The sequence below is a fragment of the Chelon labrosus genome (assembly GCF_963514085.1).
Source record: "Chelon labrosus genome assembly, chromosome: 6".
Lineage (NCBI taxonomy): Eukaryota > Metazoa > Chordata > Actinopteri > Mugiliformes > Mugilidae > Chelon > Chelon labrosus.
In genome coordinates, this window is record NC_140342.1 from 17,680,887 (window position 1) to 17,703,130 (window position 22,244).

A 22,244-nucleotide genomic window follows, 5' to 3' on the forward strand; every position below is an offset into this window, starting at 1 on the left:
AGAGAGACAGACAACCATTCACACTCACATGCACACCTAAGGCCAATTAAGAATCACCATTTAACCTAATGAGCATGTCTTTGGACGGTGGGAGGAAGCCGGAGTACCCAGAGAGAACCCACGCAGACACAGGGAGAACATGCAAACTCCACACAGAAAGGAATTGGATTCGAACCCGGGACCTTCTCGCTGTGAGGCATCAGTGCTAACCACTGATTTATTATTTTTATATTTTATTTTTTCGTCAGGTTACTGACGGTTTCAACAGTCCAGCTCAATTTATAGGAAATTAGTTTTCACCTGCAGGCTGAGGTAATCCAGCGCTTCCTAATGTAATATCGGCAGCTGTTGGCAGCCCTGCTTCTTGTCTCCCGTTGCCGTGGCAACTTACATAAACCCGTGCGATCCCGCTGACTCTGATCCAGCACTATCTCAGCAGAGTTTATTTTCTCTTCCATCCATGTCGTATAAACCTGCCTTCACTGCGACAACAGTACAACTTCTTCCCCTTTTATTTCCGACTTCTTTTCTTTTTTCTTTTTTTTTTTCCTTTGGCAAGCGCCGCTTCTGCGCTGTCAGCAGAAAAAAGCTCTGCAGGGAAATCAAGAGGGCATCTTCTCAAACAACAACTATCCTCTGGAAAGAAAAAAACAAATATCTTTAACAGATGTGAAAAGGAGTTTTAATTAGGAATAACTTTACATAAGGTTTTGGTGAAGATGATGTTAGGTAGATATACAGTATATGCTGTAAGGGCATGATTCACATCTGTTCCCTTTAGTTTGGTCCTGTAGATTGCACTTGCAGAAAGACATATTGGGCTCTACATTTGTTCACTTTCTTGGCAAAGTGTTAAGCACTTTCCTGTGTGCAGCTAGAGCCGATTAACTTGGCATAAAGACTGGTAACTGTGGGAAACCAGTCTGGCTCTAACTAAAAATAATGAAACATGCCAGCCAGCTTGAGTAAATTCACTAATTATATAAGAGATACATCCTTTGGCGAATCTGTGACACACCAACACCGAGCAAGACAACAATGCGTATGTTCCAAGATGCCAAATCTCAATCTCAGACCTTCTTTATAAAAGCCACAGAGGAAGAATTAAGTCTGTCAGTTGTAAAGAAGAACTTTATGCAGCAGCATCCTGGTGAACCTCTCTATAAATGGTATAAACACGCAATATAACAAGTTGGAACTATTTTTGGCTTTCGCTCAAAGGTCCCTCGCGATTAATGTGGTGGCTGATGCCAAATAATTGTCAGAAGATCTGGCACATTGTGCAACCTACTGTATATAAAACGGCAATATATTTGATGCTACATTTCATCGTACGGCGTGATTCTGAAGGTGGTAACTGATAACTGCACACAGGGATGGTTGTTTCTATACATGTAAAATGCTGTGATTTCTTTCATGTGGGGAAAAAATCCCCCAACAACAATAAAGCGGGTAAATTACAGATTGTTTTTCCCGCTCTGCAGTCTGCATAGCATTCTTTTAAAGTAAACCCCGCTCTCAAATATTGCCCGTGTCCGCAGCTACCGTACAGCCGCGTGCGAGGCCACACTCTCATTCGGCAGATTTCAATTAGCGTGGAAATTAACCCACAAAGAGTCATAGCGCAGTTACAGAACTGCTTATTGTTCCGCTCAGCCACTTCCTAGCCTAAATTGCATCACAGCTGTGCGAGCGCTTTTGGCTCTGCGTCAACTCGTGACAGGTCAATTATAATTGCTTATCATCCAGTAATCTCATTGGCTTTGTTATGCTGCTTTAAACACCTCCTGGGTAACTACCATCTATAAAATAAAATTTAAAAAAAAAACGCGTTGCTCTCTCTCTCTCTCTCTCTCTCTCTAAAAACACAATCATCTAATCTAAACTGTGGAAGAGCAGATAAAATAAGATTTCAAATATCTGAAGCAAGGTCACTTTTTTAATTAGGAATTCTTCTGAACAAAGGATGGGCTTGTTTGAGGTCCCAGTAAACCAAACATTTTCTCTTATTTTTGAATGGAGAGAGCTTTAATTCCTTCTTGGCCTAACTGTTTTTTCGAGGGCTAAAATTCATCTGCTCAACTTGTAAGACTTGAAGTCTAACGTGTCCTTCATTTTACACAGTTTTAGGCTTGTTTGTATAATGTTGGACAAGTTATCCTTCTTAAATGGCAGCTAATCAGTTCTGACAGCCTGTTAAATTCTCAGATAATTTCTTTGGTTTGCTGTTCCCAAAAAGGTTTTTTTTTTATTGCGACATCTGGTTTTATCTGTACAGGATGGTACAGCATGTTCTTTGAAATGGAAGGTGTGCAACTGATCAGCCTTTAAAGGACGTGCATTTCAGGGAAACAGCTGCTTCCCTGCCGATAGAGACTATCAGTTTTGCTGGGGCTGTTCAGGTTTACAGTTTTTGAGGCGGGAACAGGTGGCGAGACGGTTCCCCTCCCAGTAGCCGGCATCCTGGCCGTCGTGACAGCGGCACTTGGTGCAGGAGTCCACCCAGACGGGCTCTCCTGCAGGAATCACTTGACTGCGTGATGCATCCACGTAGCAGTTAGGGCCTGGAGCGAGAAGAGCAACTGAGGTAAGTGCAATTGAAGGTACTCCGAGCAAGCAGTCGAGTGGATGGTATTGTACAAACACAGTGAGCGCTGTATTCTTATTGAAATGTCAACAAGAAAGCACAAGCTTAGAGTGGTGCCCAAAATAAATGAGTGTGTGATGTTGAAGACAATGCTGAATCAGAATCAGAATAATTTGTTAATCCTTCATGGAAACTGTTTCATTGCAGTTGCTCCCATAAAGAGACAGTTGCAAGTAGATAGAGATGCATAAAAACAATATTGCACAAGTATTTACGATTAGCAGAGGATAGTTACATTACATTAGAGACATGTTTTTTTGTGTTTACTTTTCCTGTATTTAAAAACTTATTCTCTACTTTATTTCAAAACTTTTCCAACATACCGTCCTTGCATTCAGGGCAGCACTTCCCAGGCTGGTAGACGGGGTTGACACATGGCGGAGGGGCGCAATCTGCGACTAGACAGCGGGCGATGCCATCACTGTCACAAGTGCACTGCTCACATTCTGAAGGCTGGAACACAAACACACACATACGCACACTGTGACACTCTGCATGTAGTAATTTCTAATCTCTTCATGCTGTGAATATTAGGAACAAAGGATGGGCTGGCTCGAGGTCCCAGTAAACCAAACTTTCTTTTTACAACTGCACACTTTATTTTTAAACAGAGGGAGGTTTAATCTCACTTTTCATGTCCTTTTTGCACAATTTCACTCTTGTTTGCTACAGAATAATGTTGGGTAAATTATCTTCATTAGCTGATCACTTCTGAAAGCCTGGTATGTTCTGGGAGTTTTTCATTGTTTATAAGATAAAAATGACATAAAACAGCATCATATTTCTAACCAGAACCACACACCCAGCCCTCCTCCTCCTACCATCTCAAAAGGGGGCGCCATTTACCTCCAATTCTCTGCTGTATCCTTATTACATACCAACATACCATCCTGTGGTTCAAGTTTCTGGATGAAACGCACTCTAAAATATTTATGAAACCATACCATCATTATCATTTGTTTGTAGCAAACACATTTAAGGGCATTGTGTCATGGAGTTCTAAAAATATCCTTTTGTGTATTTATAACTGGAAAGACGCAGGTAAGGTGGCTGCAGAAGTGAGTGAAACCTGCATGAAACAGGCCCAGAGACCTGAGGTTTACACATCAGCAGTGTTGAACTGGTGTTCACCTTTGTTTGTATAAAGTGTAATATGGGTTTCCTGACAATCTTTCTTTTTAATAATATGCAGTATTCATAAATTGTGTGGTTTAACGATCTCACTGGACATCATTCCTGCACTGAATTCACAGTTTATACAAATATGCAGTGATCTATATCTTTGCAATGACAAAATAAGAATTCTAAGCTTCTTTATTTTGAGACATTTATTGATTTTTATAACAGTTTACCATAAAACCTACTTCTATACACTTTGCACATAGAAAAAAAGTTTAGTTTAATGCTTAATCTTTAGATAATGAAACACTGTGCAACTGTGACCTTTATGTGTTTAATTTAAAGCGTGTTTAGATGCAGAAAGATGTAAAGTAGCCTGTTTTGCCAAGAAATGTGGGAAATAATAGAGGAAAGTGTCTTATAGTTACATATTTTGACTATTTTTAACTTGTTGTTATAAAACGTTCATTATAAATTCATTCTATTTGTTTTTATTATTTACTTAGTGTTCCTGTACCCATGTAGTGACAACTTTCATGGATCATTTTAATTTTATTGTCTCTCTGTTGTGATTCCGCATTAGAAAAGACGAAGAAGCAACCACACTTTAAGGCCAGAGTACCTACACCAAGCGTGAATGACATGTCTGCAAGCTGCCATGTCCCATTCTGCTCAGACTTACCTGGAAGTTCTGCCCAAGCTCGTACACCACTCCTCGGTACTCGCAGCCGATCTTCTCGCACCTGGGGCAGCAGTCTGTGGGGTAGTGGCTGACATGGATGCACGCAGCCGGGAGAGAGGTGCACTCAGTGCGGGCACATGCGGAGCCCTCGGCGGTGCACTCGCACTGGGTGCAGTGATCAGAGTCCAGAAAGTACCATTCCCCGACGTAGTATAGGCTGCCGTTGGCCTCGCAGGTGCTCTCCTGCTGCCCCGCGACCGAGAACCCAAAACCGGCCTGTGCGCAAAACAGAAGTGCCAAAACGGCCGTGCGTATTTTACGCTCCAGTGAAACGCGCTTTGCCATAGTCTGTTGAGCCAGCTAGTACAAAATAGAAAGTTTGAAAATACACCAGAGAAGTGAAACGACAACTGTAGTCCAGCTGGGGTTCGCTACGATCATCCAAGTTTTTTTTTAAAAAGTGTTTAGTTTGCTACATTGTCAACCAAAAAAATATATATATAACCTTTGGCGTTCCCTCTGCCTCCACAGCGGTCTGCAGGGGCACGTCTGCAGAGAGCCCGGAAGTCAGTGAAGGTTTGGGGCACAAAGAGGAGGTAAGGAGGTTGCATTCACTGCTTTGCTGGGAGTTCACACACCAGTCTCAGCTGAAGTCTGTCCCTCCCCTAGATTAACATACAGTATATTAATGCAGACTATCGCAGGTGATCTTGTTTATTACTTGTTAAAGATGTACAGTACGCTGGACACAAATCAAACTCCCTTTTTTTTTTTGCATTATATTGTATTGTTTTACTTTATTAAAACACAAACACGTGGATCAACAAATATAAACTTTTATTATTATTTATTTATTTTAGTTTTTTTTTGACAATCTTGCCGTTGACGGTTACTTTTTGATCTCGCGATATCTGTCCCTAGCAACTGGAATGTTACCCCTGGATACCAAAGCCTTGCCAAATACCAGCGCAAGTCGCCAAATAAGGTGAGCGTTTGTTTCTCTGTTGCAACAAACTAAAAGCAGTTTTATAAACGTCTCCCGGGGTTCAATACAAACGGTCTAAACATTTTACCGTCAGTGTTTGAAATACGTAGAGTGAACGTTTCGTTTATATGCTTAGAGAAACGTTAGCTTTACATGCCACCGGTCGTCAGATAGTAGCTAGCTGGAGTTAGCCTTTACCACAACTAACTTTACTACTAAATATGCTCAGGCTTCTTTGTCTGTCTTTTGGTGGAGAAGGTTTATTGAGTTGGCAGAGTCGTTTTTGATGATGTTGTATAGTTTCTGCACCTACATTGCTCTTTTCTATGATATATAAATCTCTCATGTACATATCATGTGCAGTGGAGTACAGTTCTACTCTTAAAAATGAACTCAAATGAACTCTCAATTACCTCAAAGTTGTACATAAGGCACTCCAGCTTTAGTAGAGTGCCATGCTGCTAAAACTACCGATACCAATTGTAGTATAGTTACGTTTATATATGTTTCCACAACTCATGTTCACTCCTTTACCCATAGATTGCCATTCCTATGCAGTCACCTGATGGAAACCAGCCCTGGTGCCCCGGCCAGTCCCTGTGGAGCCTGATCACCGAACATGTTTCTGGGTCAGAGCTGCAGAAGATCCGCACAGCACTGGGCCACTCCCTGGTAGACATGTACACAGACGTGCACGCCGAGGTGAGAGGGGTTTTTATGGCTCGAGTGTCGTCGGAAGTCTTTTGTTACATACGGCGCCTGGTTTTTAAGTTTAGCTTCGGATTCAGAGGATAAACCTGTTTTCACCACCCACACAGCTTTTATCCCTTGCAGGGAAATTAGAGTCTCAGTCTGTTTCTAGTGGGATTCCACAAGAATACCACCACAACGTCGACAAGAATTTCCTTTTGGGCAAAGGAAATCAAACAATTGCTTTGCTAATCATTCCTGGCTGCACACTTCTAAGACCTCTGGTTTAAGGCTGTTGTTTCTAGGTTAGTTTGGCTACATACATTGATTTATTAAACTTCCCAAAATCCATCATAAAAGTGAAATGAGGGTTAACCGGCACTGTGCCTCAGCGAAGTCCAAATGTGAGCCTGTCAGACATCAATATTTACTCAAGGCCGGCTAAACTCTCGGCCCCCAAAGCCCCATGTATGGAAAACACGGAGCTGGCAAAATGACCTGACCCAAAGACGGACGTGCAGGGTCTGTGAGCAAGATCTAAACTAAGGTGGAACGACACACGGCTCAGTAAGTAGGCCAATTCAAGGTGAAGTCTGAGGTGCCGCTATTGTCATACAGTGGCTTGATGTGATGCTGATACAGAGTACACCGTTATGTTCGTGGTTATTTATGCCGTACTGATTGACTTTTAATTCATTGTTTGATTATAAAATGCTCATATTGTTTAGTTGCAAATGAATGTTTGAAAACTCTCCAATGCTTAACCTTACAGCTCAGTCTGAATACAATACATGCGTCCTAGTCTACTGAAAGAACATTCAACTCCCAAGCTGACTTACGTAAGAGGTCATACATCTCTCCTTCTAACGCTGCTTTCTTCCTCCTCTCTATCTTTCTGCACTCCTACCTTCTGCTAGCTTATTCCTTCTGTTTATTCAGTATTGGAACCTCTCTATCCGTAGATCAGCTCTCCTGTCCCTGTGGTGCACCAACAGGCCGGTCACTGTTTGCAGAGAAACACCTGGACGTAGTTTGTCTCAGCTCCCAGGCCACGATGTGTAGACGCCTGACCACATTATTAGCTTTGTGACATGTGAAAACCACATGTCGGCTATAAAACATGCCATGAATTGCTTTTGAAGGTAAAAAGCATGCGAGGCTCCCTTTCCAACATGCACTCTTAAATGTATTCATTTCATTCTGTGATTAAAGCACAATTTAGAGAAGCATCAAAAAATAACAGTCCATTCAGGTTTGTGTAGAATAACTGAGCTCATATGCAGACACACTCCTGTCTGCACACACACACACACACACACACACACTGTATACACGAAGAAAGAGGCCCAGTAAGCTTAGTGAGTCAGGGGGTCGGTATAACAGGGTTAAAGAGGCTAATCCTCAACTGTTGATAAGACTGTTAGCAACACATATTCTTTGACTGTGTGTGTCAGCATATGTGTACTGTGTGCCTATGTGTGTGTGTGTGTGTGTGTGTGTGACTTTGAGTATTGCTCTGATATTTCTTCACCTACGGTTGAGGGTATGCGGTGGCTGATTGTAAAGCCTCCAGACGGAAAAAAAAAAAAAGACTTAGGCTGAAAGATTTGAGAAATTTCTAGGGAAGGAAAAAAAAAAAAAAAACTGAGCGTAGGATGCCTCATTCAACTCTAGTGCATACAGGTTCTCCTTCACTTATTACATTCAGTGAAGGGTGGATCACTTTCTTTTCTCTTTTTTTTTCCTCTCCTCGCCAGCCTATCTCCACATCTCTCTCTTTTCCGTCCCTGCCTGTTTCTCTTGCAGCCCATGTAATGAATTCCATCCCTCAGTGAGCCACTGTGAAAAGTAATAGCAGATCTGCAGGCGACTCCTCCATTCCTCAGCGCTGCCATTCCTCCCTCCATCAAGGCCCTCATTGTCTAAGGCAGTCGGATCAGAGGAAATATTAGATTCTCTTTTTTAAGTCTCCTTACAAGGCCAATCTCCGTGTACCTCCCCCTAAACTCTCCCTCTTTTTCTCTAAGCTGAATGAAAATGAGCCCTTTCAGGTAAATGTATTCCACATTTAAATAATTCAGTGTAATACTAGCTCCTGGTAGGGCTTTTAACTGACATGTTTGAACAGTGTTCCCCTTAAAATAGCTACTGTATGAGATCAGCATTCTCAAAGCAAATCAAGGGAGAACAGAGTGCAGAGACAACTCGTTAGCCAGCAAACCGTGACTCCTGTAACATAAACACCTCAACACTCAAAGACGCGCGGAGGAAGCTGGTGGGAGTGGAAGCGGCCTGTGTAAGTGCAAAAGAGACTGGCGTGTGAGTGGAATGCGCACATATGCAAAGAGCAGAGGTGGCGTGTTTAGTATCCTCCAGTGTGTTCCTTTGAAGTGGAGACTTTGACTGCAACATGGAAGAAGTGATTGGCAGGGAACAGGTGTTGAGGTGTTAACATAATCCAGACTTCGCTGAGACACGAGCTGCCTAGTCTCACGGCACGCAGGACCTTTTTGTCCAGTGGCTGTCCTAAAGTACGCTGTTTTAAATCTTTGCCCGGTGTAGTGTGAAAGCTTGTTAACCTGGTGTGGCGTTTTCTCATTTCATGTCCCTGTGCGTGTAAAAGTTTAATTCCTTCCTGCTCTGAGAAGACAGCGTCAACTGCTCCCAGACATTTACAGTAAACAGTGTCTTCTCGCAACGCTGATCTGCTCTGACAGTGTTGTTACCAATATAAAGTGAAGGGAAAAATGGAGAAGAAATGGAAGCATAGTCCCTTAAGTAGTTGAAAAACAAAAACAGTTAAACGATCAGTGTGTAGAAGTCCCTATAACGCATAAAAGCAATACATATATTATCAGTGGTGTATAATCACAACTATCTATAATTGCTTATAATGACCCTTCATATTTAAATACAGTTATGTAGCCCAGAATGGAAGAACCAAACACCGGCTCTAGAGAGACCTTATAGCATTTTCTGTGTTCCTGTTCCAGTGGCCATAACTGCAGGGTTTCCTTACACGCTTTGAAAGTGAGGCCCGAGGGATTCAGTTGGTTGCAATCTGCAGCCTCACAGCTTGTTGCCTCTAAATCCTACACACTGGACCACTAAACTACAGTATTAACATTTATCTGACAGTTTTATGTGTTTTAAATATCATTTTTCAACGGAAAGTATCCTTGCGTTAAATATTGACACATAGATTTTAATTTACTAACTAGAATCCCCTTTCCCCATTCACATAGTTACATAGTGGTTGTAGTTTTATTCTAGCATGAATTGGTGACGGTTTCAGCAAAGTTTTGAATTTGGGAAGGAATCCATCCTGCATCTACAGCACCCGCTCTGCAGAGGAGAACCTGCCATACTCAAAGTTTTATTTGCTTTTTCCCCACGTTGTTGTCATATTATTGTTGTCAGCTGAATGTATTTTTACTATAGATAGGACAACATCTACTCTTTGTGGTGACCTCTGCAGGCTGAGATGTTGGACAAGATGTGGCAGGTTAGCCATGGAGGTGGAAACCATGGCAGCAGGGGAGGAACCCCATTCCCACGTCCGCAAGGCTCCCCTCTAGCTGACCCCCCTGCTGTGAAAGAGCTGCTGAGAGCTGAGGTCAAGATGTTACTGCAGACTCTCAGAGAGCGAGCCAGCAGGTAGGTAACATCTCAGTCACACAAAGCCGCTCTACTGTTAATAATTAATGAGTTTGTGAAAGGTTATGTTTTTAAAATCCATTAGAAGCAGTACTGATGGGAATGGTATTAATGAAATTCTGATGTAAAATAAAAGAATACAACACAAATTGTCTTATCTGTTTGGTGTTATGATAATATTGCCGAATGAGAATTGATGAAGACAAAGAAAAACATCTGTTAAAAATATTTGCAAACACATTCAAGGAAAGAAATAGCACACTTCTACACAACAGTTTCCAGACAGTACGTGTTATGTACTTAGACCAAATTTTACTTTTCCAGTTTTGATTGCAGATGTATAGACGACCATTAGAGAACCATTAGATTCAAAAAAGCAATTTCTCTCTTCCTCTTTTCTCTCCATTTTAAGTGCTCAATAGATTTTTGTCCTGATCAATAGTCCAAACTGAGAACAACACTTTTCTTTAGCTCGTTCAGAAACAAAAAGATGGGACAGGCAGTTAAGACGTAATCTCACACTTTTTACGTCATGTTTACCCAAACAAAGACCACCATAAAATGCTGTATTGTGTTCCCATGTCAGTCAAAATGGAATGTGAAAGCAGAGGAACAAAGGTTTTTGGAGAAGGGATTGTGCAAAGCGCTTTGGGAATTGTTGAACAATAGGACAATTATAAGAGGGAGACATGCATTCCTATCTAAATGGCAACAAACACTAGCCATAAGGGAGTAATAAGCTCCTCAAGAAGTATTATATAACTTCACAATGCTAAGTGTCTACAGCTAATCATACAACTCAGAACAGAGATGAGCATGTAGCAACTGGCAGTTTAATGACACATAAAAAAAAAAATATTCTGAATAAAGTCATTACAACATGATATATTTGACAGGACATGCAAATGTGTGAGAATCTGCCTACGTTTAGGCTAGTAACCCTCCCAGCAACAGGCTCGCTGCTGCCAGGAATGCTGCACCGTGTTCTGCTGAGGGCTTTTAGGAAACGCACGACATAAGATGGATTGTTCTCCGTTTTGTGACCTACCATTTATTGCCTGTCAATTTGTCGACTGCCTTTTTATTGTGATTGTCTTTTTTGTTGACGTCCGGCTGCTCTTTATTGGCTCTCGGCGCATGTGTGCACTTATTTTGTTCATACCATCATCCTCGGTCCTCTATTCTCAACCACAGCTATTCTGTAGAATCTGTTTTTTATTCGCTGCTGCACCACGAGATCAAGTTCACACACATTGTGTGATAAACAGGACTAAGAATCTACAGCCATGTTAGCAGTTGATGAGGCTACACGTATTGTCAGGGTGCTCTGAGCTAAATGTTAATTTTAGCATGCTAGCCAACATCCATGAAGCTAGCATGCTGATGTTTAACAGGTATAATATTTACTATGCTCACCATTTTAATTTAGCATATTCAGAACTGAAGAAGCTACTCGGATGAGTGGTGAAACGTCTTCTCAAAAAACTCTACAAGTCCAGTTGCCCTTTTTTTTTAAACGCCTTTTTGGATTTAGCGTATGGCCATGCTAACATGGGCTAATTATCGCTAACACACTGTACATCTGAAGCTAATGTGAATGAGTTGCAGGTATTTTGTAACACAAATTAATGTATGCACCAGATCTAATGACAATTCGTCCAATGAGTTATTTAAAATTATATGGTTTGACAAATCTTAGGGGATAACTATAATTCCTCCACAGAGGACCTTAACGTTTCTACAACATTCTGTGGAAATCCATACATGGATGGTTGAGATATTTCCGCCTGGATAAAGTCTAAGACACACTGCTAACATGGCGGAAAGCTGTTCCAGCATTGTTGCTGTTGACGTTATTTTAAGTCTCCCCACAGGCAACAGAATCTAGATCATGCAAATATAAAATATGTAAGGTAACCCAACGGCAGCAAGACCTGATGTTCAAGCTGACATTCTGGTATCCAAAGGGTACAGGTCTGATGGTTATAACAGCACGGTGTCTTACTAAAGTGTCTTGGAGCAAGACACAGCACATCACAAGTCACTCTTATTAAGTTCTCTGGCTCGGATGTAAATCGATTATAGTAAGTCCCCTTCAGACTGGGAAATGTAGCCCATTGTTTCGGGCTGTGCGGGAACAGTGCCAAGAAAGTATTGGTGCCACACAGACTGTGCCAGCACAAATCGCCTTTTCTCTTTGAAGTTGGCTTTGGTGTCGTTGTTGACCTTGATGCTTCCTTCATGTGTGTGTTTCAAGCCTTTGATCGTTCAATTAGGCTACCTCCCAAGTGCGTATCAGCTGAATGGCTTTCAGGAGTAAACCCAACACACTTCTCCCTAATAACGCTTCCAGTTAATAAAGCTCCACAGTCCTCTGTTTGTCAATTTAGTCCAATTTAATATGCTTTGCGGGCCTGGAAATTGAGAAAATATTGCCAACGCATCAAGATATAGACCATAATGTCCCTCTCTCTCTCTCATACTCTACCATGGAAGTTATTATTTGTTTGCATGTGCGCATTATCTTTAATCTAATTTACCAAACGTGTTAGCAAAGAACAGTTTATCTAACACAACTGATTTCAACAACAGTTGCTGACGCAGCTGCTACAGCATTTTTCTGTGATTTGAGTCATTTGTATGTGGGTGTGTGTGTGGATGGGTGTGGACCTTGTAAAAGTCAACTGATTTATCTTATTGGCTTCTGCTTGTGTGGTCCTGATGCTTGAACCATTCAGTCCTACGTGCACACACACACACACACACACACACACAGCTCCGTGTCATTATCTCAGTGGCATGAAAAGACGCATTTTCCACTCATGCAACGACTATTAAATTAAGCAGAACGGACCAAGCTGTCGCCCCACCTGCAGCTGCCTGCACCACTAGTTGGTTTCCTTTTCTCCCAGAGAGCACTAAGGAGATACAACCTTGCTGCTGTCTATCTTCTCTGTCTTAACTTGTTTTGGACGTTTTATGATCTGGGCTTAGCTCTGCCTGACAAATCTCAGTACACTTCTGGGTCTGAATACACAGTTTGCAGATTACTATACACATTCACCAATCTTACAGCGCCACAACTCTCCACACACATTTGAAAATAATATAGCCACAATAATGTCCAATAATAATGCTAATTTTTGTGTCTTAATGAAGCTGAGCACACTAGTGTCTCATAATTCAATGACAAGTGAGTTAATAAGATCATGCAGATATAAATAAAAAAGTGAAATTAAAAAATATGTAAAATTTATATTGGTTTTGAGATTATATTTAAAGATATTAGCACTTCGACTGTTCTCGGGTTATAGTAAAACTGGGGGGGAAACAGACTTTTGTAAAGGTTTAGTGTGTTTTCTTTACTCTTGTTGTTATAGAAATGGCGAGGAGCTCCTGCTTCGGTACAAACCTGAGACTGTAAACTACGCCCTCAGTCACATTGAGAGCTGCTATAGTAACCGTACCGACCCTGACCATATCAATAATGTCAGCAGGTAGGTAACACAGGTGCAACAGAAACTACATTTGTATTGACGCGATACTGCACTTCTAATAATGCAAAAAATATTGTTGAATCCTCTTTAATCTCTTCTCCTTCAGACCAGACTCTCATTGTTCAGTCCAGTCAAGTGCTGAAGACGAGATTGAGGCCGTGAGAGACAAGCTGAATGTCACGGAGATAGACCAAGTGGTCGACCGCCTCAGGTAAGTTGATGGAGCAGTGTAACACTTTAAGCTAATGAGCCCTTACTGCTCCTTTTCACATTGCTTCCCGTGAAGGTTGTTAGAGGCCTTGAAGGGGCTTTCAGCCGATGTTTTTAAGTAAAAAGTTTTTAAAACCTGCTCAGCACCAAACTAACTGGTGAACATAGCGCAGCGTTTAGAAGCTAATGATCCAGACATTGTCTTCAGAAGTTGGAAAGCCAGAAAAAGACATAAATGTTGCTCCTTATCTGCTCGGTAAGTAAATCAGTGTTTCGTAACAATTTCACCAGACTCCCCAAGGTTATCAGATACTGTATGTCAGTGTTATGCTTGTTTCTTCTTTTTGCTGCCCCCAAGTGTCAAAAATAATGTTACTACAGGTTTAAGTTCCCAGCATTTAATAAGTAAATAAAAAGCAAAATTAAAAGATTTTTTCATGTTCTTTTTATGATAATTATATGTATATGTATTCAAGACAATAAGCCTAATGATAACTGTCTTATAATTGTAGTGAACCTACAGAGTCTAGAAATGAAAAACTCTAATGATGCTCTAATATATTCAGATTTGAACGAGGAAATAAATTATACCCCTGCATAGCCCTATTGTTTTTGCAGTGTTGGTATTCCTGGTGCATTGTCTAGAAAGAGCGTGGATATCTATTTATCTACTGTGAAATCAGAACTGCTCTGCATTTTAAACAGTCCAGTTAAATAATCTGCTCTCTTTGTGCTTCCTGTCTGTGAAATAATGTGTCTTTACCAATCCATAACACAAACCATCGAAGAGCAATTATGAACAGTGTATTTTGCTGTCCATAATTATGTGTCCTGTAAGTTCCTCTGAGCCATCTCCTTTACCCCAAGCTTTTCCTTTAGTTCCCCTCAACCCTCCTTTGTGGCCTCTGTCGCTGCCCTGACTCCTTAATACTCCATCCCTCCTTTCCTTCCTCCATCCCTCACTTTGAGGCCCATGGGGAAATGTAGCCACCGGAGCTACCTTGGAAGAGCGCCTGCCTACCTCCCTCCCTCCCTGTCTCTCCCTCTCCCTCCGTTTCCTGACTAGACCAGAACAAAAGGCCCCATTGTCAGAAAATGGATCCCAGACCGAACCAGAGCCGGCAGAAGATTCTTTTTCATCTGAAAGAAGCGAATAAAGTCTGGCACGGTTATGTAACCTGAGAAGAAGAAAGTGTGAGGGGAGAAAGGGAGGGAAAAGAAAAATAGGGCACTGTTTCCTCAGTACCTTGTGAAAACTGTGGAGGATCAACTCTGAGCAGGGCACCTATTCTGTTGCCACTGTATCAGCTGTTTGATCGGATTGTACACTTGAGGTCTATCTATTTGATCAATCATTCTGGCTCTCTGTCTATCCAGGTCTCTCCTAAAGGAAGAGTGGGAGGCATTGACCAGACTTGTAAAGTATTTAAAGGTAAGAAAAACAGAATACAAAACAGCCAACTACTAACTTAATCTTTAGTCTTGCTTTTTGTTTAGTGTCCAAAGCAGCAGTGATCCATTTATTACATTTATTTATTGGAAAATACAGGGAAATCAAAGCACTGTTTTGCTGTTTGCGGCTATGAATAGATTTGACCCATTCATACAATCCATACAAAACATTATATAAATTCCTTTACCTTTAGTTCACCCCTATTTTTCTCTAAATGTTGCATGTATTTTGCACAATGCTGACTTTTCCCAGAACAAAACAGATTTTTCTGAAGCTTGAATCCCTCAAGTAGACCTGCTAACTCTCTTTTAGTACTGAAACCCTGCCAGGGCCTACATTAACACAAACAAACATGCACAATCTTGCATGCACCCTCACAGGAAGCTTGCAAGACCTCAGTCTAAACCAGTTCTTTTTTCCGTCTGTCTGGCCAAGTGCTGCTGGAGTGCTGGGCTAGATCGATCTCTTTCCAATCATTCAAATGACGTACAGTCGCTTTCAGGCACACACAAGGCAAATCAACTCGATGGGAAGAACAATCACATGTGTTCATGCCTACAATCTGGCTTCACTGTCTGGCATTATGAGAGAAATAGAGAGTGAGCTTAGCCAGATGTAGGACTTTTCTGCAGACCAGATGTGGAAATGATCTATCTGTGCCCTCTGCATGTGTATATAGCCTTACATTGCCAGAAACTATTCTTGTTTCCAAGAAAGATGGGAACTCTAAGCAGACAGTACAGTAGGCTGTCAAATTCTGTGGTGTATTACCGATCAATAGTGGTCATAGTCTGTGGCTGCAGAGTGTCATTATGCCTGCTGGACTAAGAGCTACTTAAATAATTCAGGTGTTCTTAAAAAAAAGAGTCATAAAACGACAACCCCGTTGGAAAGATAAACAAAGTAGCCCAGGTACGGCGTCTGGAAAGCCTCATCAGGCTTTTTACTGTCAGCAAAGTTAAACTACATGTAGGAGAGTGAGAGGAGACATTATTAAGTTTCCTGACACAAGTGTGTGTTGTTCCAGCCTTTAAGACCTGCGGGTGTGAAGCTAATTGTAGAGACTTTTCTGTAAAGGTCTTTCTCAGATGTCATTAATACCTGTAAGGACAGTGTCTCCTTAAGCAAGTGGTTGCAGTCTATGTGTGTGTGTGTGAGCACCTATAGTCGCCGCAGTGGTGGATGATGTTGAAGCTGAGTTGTGCAAGACATCATTGCCTCGTTAACTGCAAAAGCTCGTCACTTAGTTTTTACTGTAACATAAATGTAATGAGTCTCATCTGGGCGTCAGTTCAAAGTTTCATCCGTTCACATTGTTGAGAGGGTCATAAATAAATATATAGGAGGTTCAATAGAGGAGCTAGTGAGAATTAAAATAGTGTTGCGTGACGATCACACAGCAAAGCGGTTAAATACAGTAAATCAATAGTCACCAATCCACTCCTTCATAATCCCAGTTCCTACATATGTTTTGCAGAGAAAAGGAATTTGGTTTCTGATCCAAGCTGGAAGATCTTACTGTGTGACAGAGCTAAGCAGGAAAACATTTGAATTTCTTTTTTTTATTATTTTGACTGTGATCATTGACATCTGTTTTGTGTATTCCAAGGCCTCTTGTAATTAGTTCAGTCCTTGCCAGGAAGAAAAAGTGTTAAATGACAAGTAGTGTTGAGCAACAGTGTTTGTCTATCGTCTTTACTGTTTTAAATCGACATGAAGTGTCCTGTCTGACCTCTTTCTCATCCACCGGCATGGGTGTTTCACACATAACTGGGATTTCTATTGATTTTGTTTTATTCAGCGCAGTTAACTCATATAATTTTTTTGAAACAGCTATTAAATAGAGCCACATCAGGCATTTGATCGTTGATACATCGCGATCTAATTGCCTTTTTAGTGCCGCGTGTAGCAGCCAATCATAAACTGGTTCTAAACTCAGCCATAATGACCCATTTTCTCTTAGCAGGAGGTGGGCTCATATAACAACTTGGGCCAGCACCAAGAAACAGCTCTTAATGACTGTAGTTAAGAGTAACTCACACGTACACACCTCTACTCTTGTTAAAGTGTGTGTTGAGTGTGAAGTCGGTCGAGTGAAAAAGTTCTAGTCTGCCATCACCCTAAAGTTGTGGAAAGTATGTCAAGTACCCCAGACTCTTAACTGTAGACTCAACTGCAGAATGTCACTGCTGCTTTACCCATTAATATTAAGTGAACATTAAGGTAGCCAGAGTAATGGACACTATTCTGTGGTCAGGAGCCACGATGACTCTCGGCTCGGATTACTAAGGCCACACCGAGCTTTCTTGTCCTTTGCTTCATGTTGATCTTTCCTCAAGTTAAGTTAATTTAAATTCGCTCATTTATCATAGATGCTGGAGTCCGTCTCAGTGCAGCCTTTGACACATGATCTGCTTTTATTCAGAGCTCATGGCCTAGACAATCATCTAACGTCTTGCAGCAGAATCAGAGTTTAGTCAACGGCTGTCCTCTGTCTTTGATGCCCTTTCGCTGATCTAAAGTAGGCAGAGATGGACTGATTTTGGTCCAGGTGATAAATGAGACAACTCAAGATGCTTTCAGGCAGTGAGGCATCTGCTGCATTTCGGTTCTGTGTTTAGAATCGGCAGCAGCGGGACGCAACGCCACCACCGAGACTCGAAGCTACCTCCCACCATCCCAGCCTATACACCACAGGCTCCAACAATTCACGTTATATTCTCATCATGCAGATAAACAGAGCGTGTTGTAGCTTAAAGTGAAACAGCAGCTGAAGCATTGTTGCTTTCGCGAGGTGACGCATTTTCAACATTTATTATACAAGCGCTGACTTATAAAGGTCATACTGTATAAGATGTGGTGCTAATCACGCTGACCACTAGGCTGTAGAGACCCACATCAGCTGAATCTACTGAAACTACAAAACTAGCCTGTTCTGGTCAGACTGAAGATGTTTGCTGGTTGACGAACTTGATCAAAGTAGCAGACCCATCACGTAAGATTATTAAAAAGATGGAAGCGTACAGGAATTCAGCTGGATGGGGAAGAGGGATTAGTGAACCTTTGGTGGATTTGGATTCCCATGTCGAAGAATTATCATGAAAACATACAAGTCAGTGCCATGGTAATGGGTTCAAACCCCACGTGGACCACAAAGCCTATTTTTGGAGTGTGTGTCTGTGCTATAAAGATTTCAGATGCTTCACTGCCAGAGACGCCACACTTACTTCGTCTGCAGCTCTGAAAGACAACACTACAAGGTTTGGGTTAGAATCCCACTGGCAGACAAAATATGTGTTTTAACTGTCAGTCTCCTGGCCTGTGGGTGTGTTTGGGTACGTGTGTGCGCGTATGTGTGTGTTTGCGTAATGGTCTATATAGTGTGCGGTTGCCATAAAGACTCTCATTAGCATTTGCGCTGGTGTAAAACGAGGAGAGGAATCTGCGAGTCACTCGTAACTAACACACACACACACGTTGCAATCAAGCCTATGGTCTTGCAGTCTTCGCACACACACACACACACACACACACACACACACACCCACACACACACACACACACAGTGCTATGGTTTTCTTTTGCAATGGATATAAATGTTTGAGGCCAAATCATTATGGAACACTGCTGCTCAATCGTTTAGCGGTCTCACACACATTCCTCTCGTCTTTATGCCTCTCTTATTTTTATCCTTTTTTTCTCGTTCCTTTTCTATTACAGAAGGCTCCTGCTTTCTTGTTTGACACATCTACCTCCTGTTTCTCCAGTCTGTCCTATTTTGTGCCACAGTATTATATCTATATCAAACACTGCTGAGATGTACATGTAAAAATTTTTATCCGATTTCTGCTTCTTCCAGGGAAATATTAAACACAAGCGTCAGAGTCATTGTGAATCTAATAAATCTGAACCTTCGCTTGCAGGTCAGTCAAATCTTTAGCATTTGCTGCCATCTGGTGGCACATTATTGTTTAACACCGTTTTTGAAAAAACATTTTCGACTTTGTGTCTTTTGTTGAAATGAGAGATCCTGGGGCTTTGGCCAAATCTAGTGTTTTTTGTCAGTTAACTGGGATAAAACTGATTGTAATCACTCAAAAATGTATCATTAAGAAAAATTGTTCATCATAATTATTCATATTTGAAAAATCTGATCTGATTTTTATATGTTATATGTGTTGTGTTGCTGTGTAGAGCTGAGAGAGCTCAGAGGAACTATCCAACTGGATTTGGAGCTCTACCCCTCTTCACTTGCAGGCTTGACCTCTATACCTGCGAAGGAACAGAAACACAAGTTCAGGTATGTGTGTTTTATTAGTAATCATTAGAAAATTTGTACTAAAATTCCTGTAATTGTACTTTTTTGTTGTCTTGATGCCAGAAAAAGTTTCTTGAATGCATTCTACTTCTGATCCTTTATCCCCAGACTGTCAGCAGGACCAAGCGCTGAGACTCTGCCATCTTTAACTCCTGCATCAGCCTTAAGACCACATCCACCTCCGCCTCTGAGCCAGCCTAAACCCAGACCACTAGGTGGACATCCTCTCCCCAGGACCTCCCTATCCAGAACTCATAGTCAGCACAGAATCACATCAGCCTCAGAAAAGTCAAGTAAAACGCCTACCTGCAACAGCACTGACACTTCTGGGCATGCAAACAGTATCTTCACCTCTGATCAGATAAAAGTTAAAAGTCAATACCACCGCAGCTGTTCTCCAGAGCAAGACCGAGCTGTTCTCCACCACAGGACGGTGACTTCAGGTTTTCAGACAAAATCTGAGAGAAACTCACCAGCGCACAAAACCCATCTATCATCACATCGCAGCATTCGTAGCCCGAGCACAAACTGCCATTTATCACCACAGAGCGACAGAAAAAGCAGCGCTGCCTGGAGGCCAAGAAATATCAATATCACCCCCTCACCTGTTCCTGCTTCCAGTCATGTTTGTGATGTAGACGGTAACAGCAGCAATACTGAAGACCGTTCTGTGTCAACAAAAGGGAAATCGAGTACAGAAAATGGGAAACAGGATAGTAGCTGTGGAGGTAGTTTAGAGTCACCAGAGACAGATCGTGACAGAAGGACTTTCAAGAGTTCGGTCACGTCTGAAAATAGGAGCCCTCCTGAACTAAATGACAGAAAGAACAGCAACCGTGGGATTAATAGGAATAAAAACTGTCAACCTAGGAAGGATGATAACGAACAGCAAAGCCTAAGTAATCACTGTTTGACAGATGGATCCATAAGTCATCCAGAGAGCAGCGATGCGCTTCAAGAATCCACATGCACTCAACCATCATCTGCACTGATTAAAGGACAGTTCTTTACTTACTCCAAAAAACCACATGGCGGCAACACAGTTGTCCAAGATGTACACACTGAGCCCCAGTTTCTCAAGAGGTTTCATCAGCCAGTTCCTCCTGCAAGAGTGCCAACATGAAGTCGACCACTAACAGGACAAGGCTTGTAAGCCTCTGACAGGAAAAATCCAAAGGGGACTTGTTATTGTCTTCCAGTCATTTTTAGTCTTTCTACACTGTAATACTATGTCACACAGTCACTATTGTATTTTGGAACGTGGTGGCCTGAGAGATGCGCAAATATTTCCCCAGTGTGTTTAAATAAAAACTAAATCTTTACAGCTGTGTCTGGTACGTGCACGTTTTCTCCAAGTGTGGATTAAAATGAACTACTGACCAGAGTGTTTTTCTTTGACAATTATTTTTAGATATTCCTTCTTCCTAAAAAAATATGCACTAATGTGTAGCTGCCTGGTTCATTTGAAATCTCACACAATATCAGGACCAAAATTTACAATATTATTCTGCACTTTTGTACAAATGTTCAGATAATTCTCTGCCGAAGTTTAGACGATCAAAGACCAAACTATATCAACCTTTGTCATAACGAGTGGTTTTAAATAAATGCTATGTCAAGTCAGACAAATGACAGTGGAACATTTTTGATATCCAAATATTCATGTCCATGGCTCAAGACATTACAGATGGTTTACAAGTCAACAGAACACCTTTATTCTTTTTAGCAAAGCTTTTGGTCCCCTTCAGATGTTTTTTTTTAAACCTTTTCTTCTTCTTTTTAACCTGTAGCACTTTGAGATCTTTGATGTAAAGTGCATTATGAATAAAATTTATTATTATTATTATTATTATTAAGATAATAAACTTCTGCTCAGGGCATTATAGGCTACTCACCACTCCTCACTTGTTGCCATGCCATTTTCTGTGTATTGTCATGGCTTTTGTTGAGATAGAACAGGTTTCTAGGTCTGAAAGGCTACAAACAGCTCACCTAACTAGGCTAAAGAGCACTAAATATATTACAGCTATGTCAGTTCTCCTAAAATAAACATCATTATGATTTCAAACATCCATCTGCAGCAACCAAGTCTCAGTCTTAATAGCAGTTGGCATTCATTCCTACTGTTTTTTTTTGTTTGTTTGTTTTGTTTTTTGGTTATGTTTTTTTTTTGTTTGTTTGTTTGTTTTCTGCAGTTTCTGGCCAGAATACAAGATACATCCTGTTTAATAATTGATCGTGTAGTGTACGAGGTGTATTTAATTAAGAGTAATCAGGAGGCTCCGTGTCACTAACGGCCGTTTTCCGCCATTTTTCTTTTCCAGTTGAAGCAGTCTCTGCGTAAGCCTGTTATCTCCTCTTATTATTAAGAAATACGTACCAGGGTAAGTATTCAATAATAATAATAATAATAATAATAAAGTCACAAGCCCTTTCTGTCGAGGTCTGTTTCCTCGAGGATACTTGAAAACGTATTTTTAGCTGAGGCTAGCTAGCTAGTTTTAGCTAACTAGTTTTAGCTAGCTAGCAAGTTTTATCTAATGTAGGTGCGATTTAAGGTTTCTGGTTTCCTTCAGACAGGTAAGCGGGTTTCAACTCAACACCTGGGTATTGTTTTGAACTTGACTACCATGTTTAATTAATTGTTAAGTACATAAACTCACTTGCCAGTTCATTAGGTACGCTAGTGAAAACGAATGCACTGTTTAACGGTCTTGCATTAAATCCTCCTTCATTTCTGTTATAATGTTCAGTTTATGTAGAAACAGCTTAAGAAAGGTGGTAATTCTGTACTATATACTCATTTTAGTGGATGTAGTTTGTTGTGCCGTTATTTAGCTTAGCCCACAGACTAAAGTGGGGTTGTCAAAATAATAGAAACGTGTGTGCGATATTTATAATAAGTAATATTACGTAAATTAATACACATCTGAATCAGCAGCTGTGTCAGTAATTTTAAACAAATTTCTTCATGAAGCTAAGATTT

At 41.1% G+C, this 22,244-nt stretch overlaps 2 protein-coding genes across 3 annotated transcripts; one reads left to right on the forward strand and one right to left on the reverse strand.

The window, feature by feature from the left end:
• Nucleotides 1-659: 659 nt before the first annotated feature.
• LOC311489500 (von Willebrand factor C domain-containing protein 2-like) lies at nucleotides 660-5,006 on the reverse strand. The gene is made up of 3 exons (XM_084546608.1): nucleotides 4,449-5,006; nucleotides 2,971-3,100; nucleotides 660-2,564 (listed from the first exon to the last, which is right to left on the reverse strand). Exons 1-3 carry the CDS (start codon nucleotides 4,791-4,793, stop codon nucleotides 2,380-2,382), a joined length of 660 nt encoding a protein of 219 aa, XP_084402734.1. The 5' UTR covers nucleotides 4,794-5,006; the 3' UTR covers nucleotides 660-2,379.
• A 979-nt stretch (nucleotides 5,007-5,985) lies between these two features.
• On the forward strand, nucleotides 5,986-20,622 carry ccdc24 (coiled-coil domain containing 24; the record flags this gene model as incomplete). 2 transcript variants are annotated; one of them, XM_084545718.1, is made up of 8 exons in its annotated part: nucleotides 5,986-6,135; nucleotides 9,602-9,780; nucleotides 13,161-13,277; nucleotides 13,384-13,488; nucleotides 14,865-14,919; nucleotides 18,800-18,863; nucleotides 19,135-19,240; nucleotides 19,367-20,622. In XM_084545718.1, 8 exons carry the CDS (start codon nucleotides 5,986-5,988, stop codon nucleotides 20,379-20,381), a joined length of 1,791 nt encoding a protein of 596 aa, XP_084401844.1. In that variant the 3' UTR covers nucleotides 20,382-20,622. The 2 variants fall into 2 exon arrangements, with proteins under 2 accessions (XP_084401844.1, XP_084401845.1); XM_084545719.1 differs by having other exon boundaries at nucleotides 19,135-19,499.
• Nucleotides 20,623-22,244: the final 1,622 nt, after the last annotated feature.

Excerpts from the sequence above, each read along its gene's own strand:
- LOC311489500 (XM_084546608.1), bottom strand. The coding sequence starts at position 4,793 with ATGGCAAAGCGCGTTTCACTGGAGCGTAAAATACGCACGGCCGTTTTG. Across the intron at positions 3,101-4,448 it reads AGCTTGGGCAGAACTTCCAG|CCTTCAGAATGTGAGCAGTG; the intron begins GTAAGTCTGAGC and ends TTTGTGTTCCAG. Across the intron at positions 2,565-2,970 it reads CTGCCCTGAATGCAAGGACG|GCCCTAACTGCTACGTGGAT; the intron begins GTATGTTGGAAA and ends TTCTCGCTCCAG.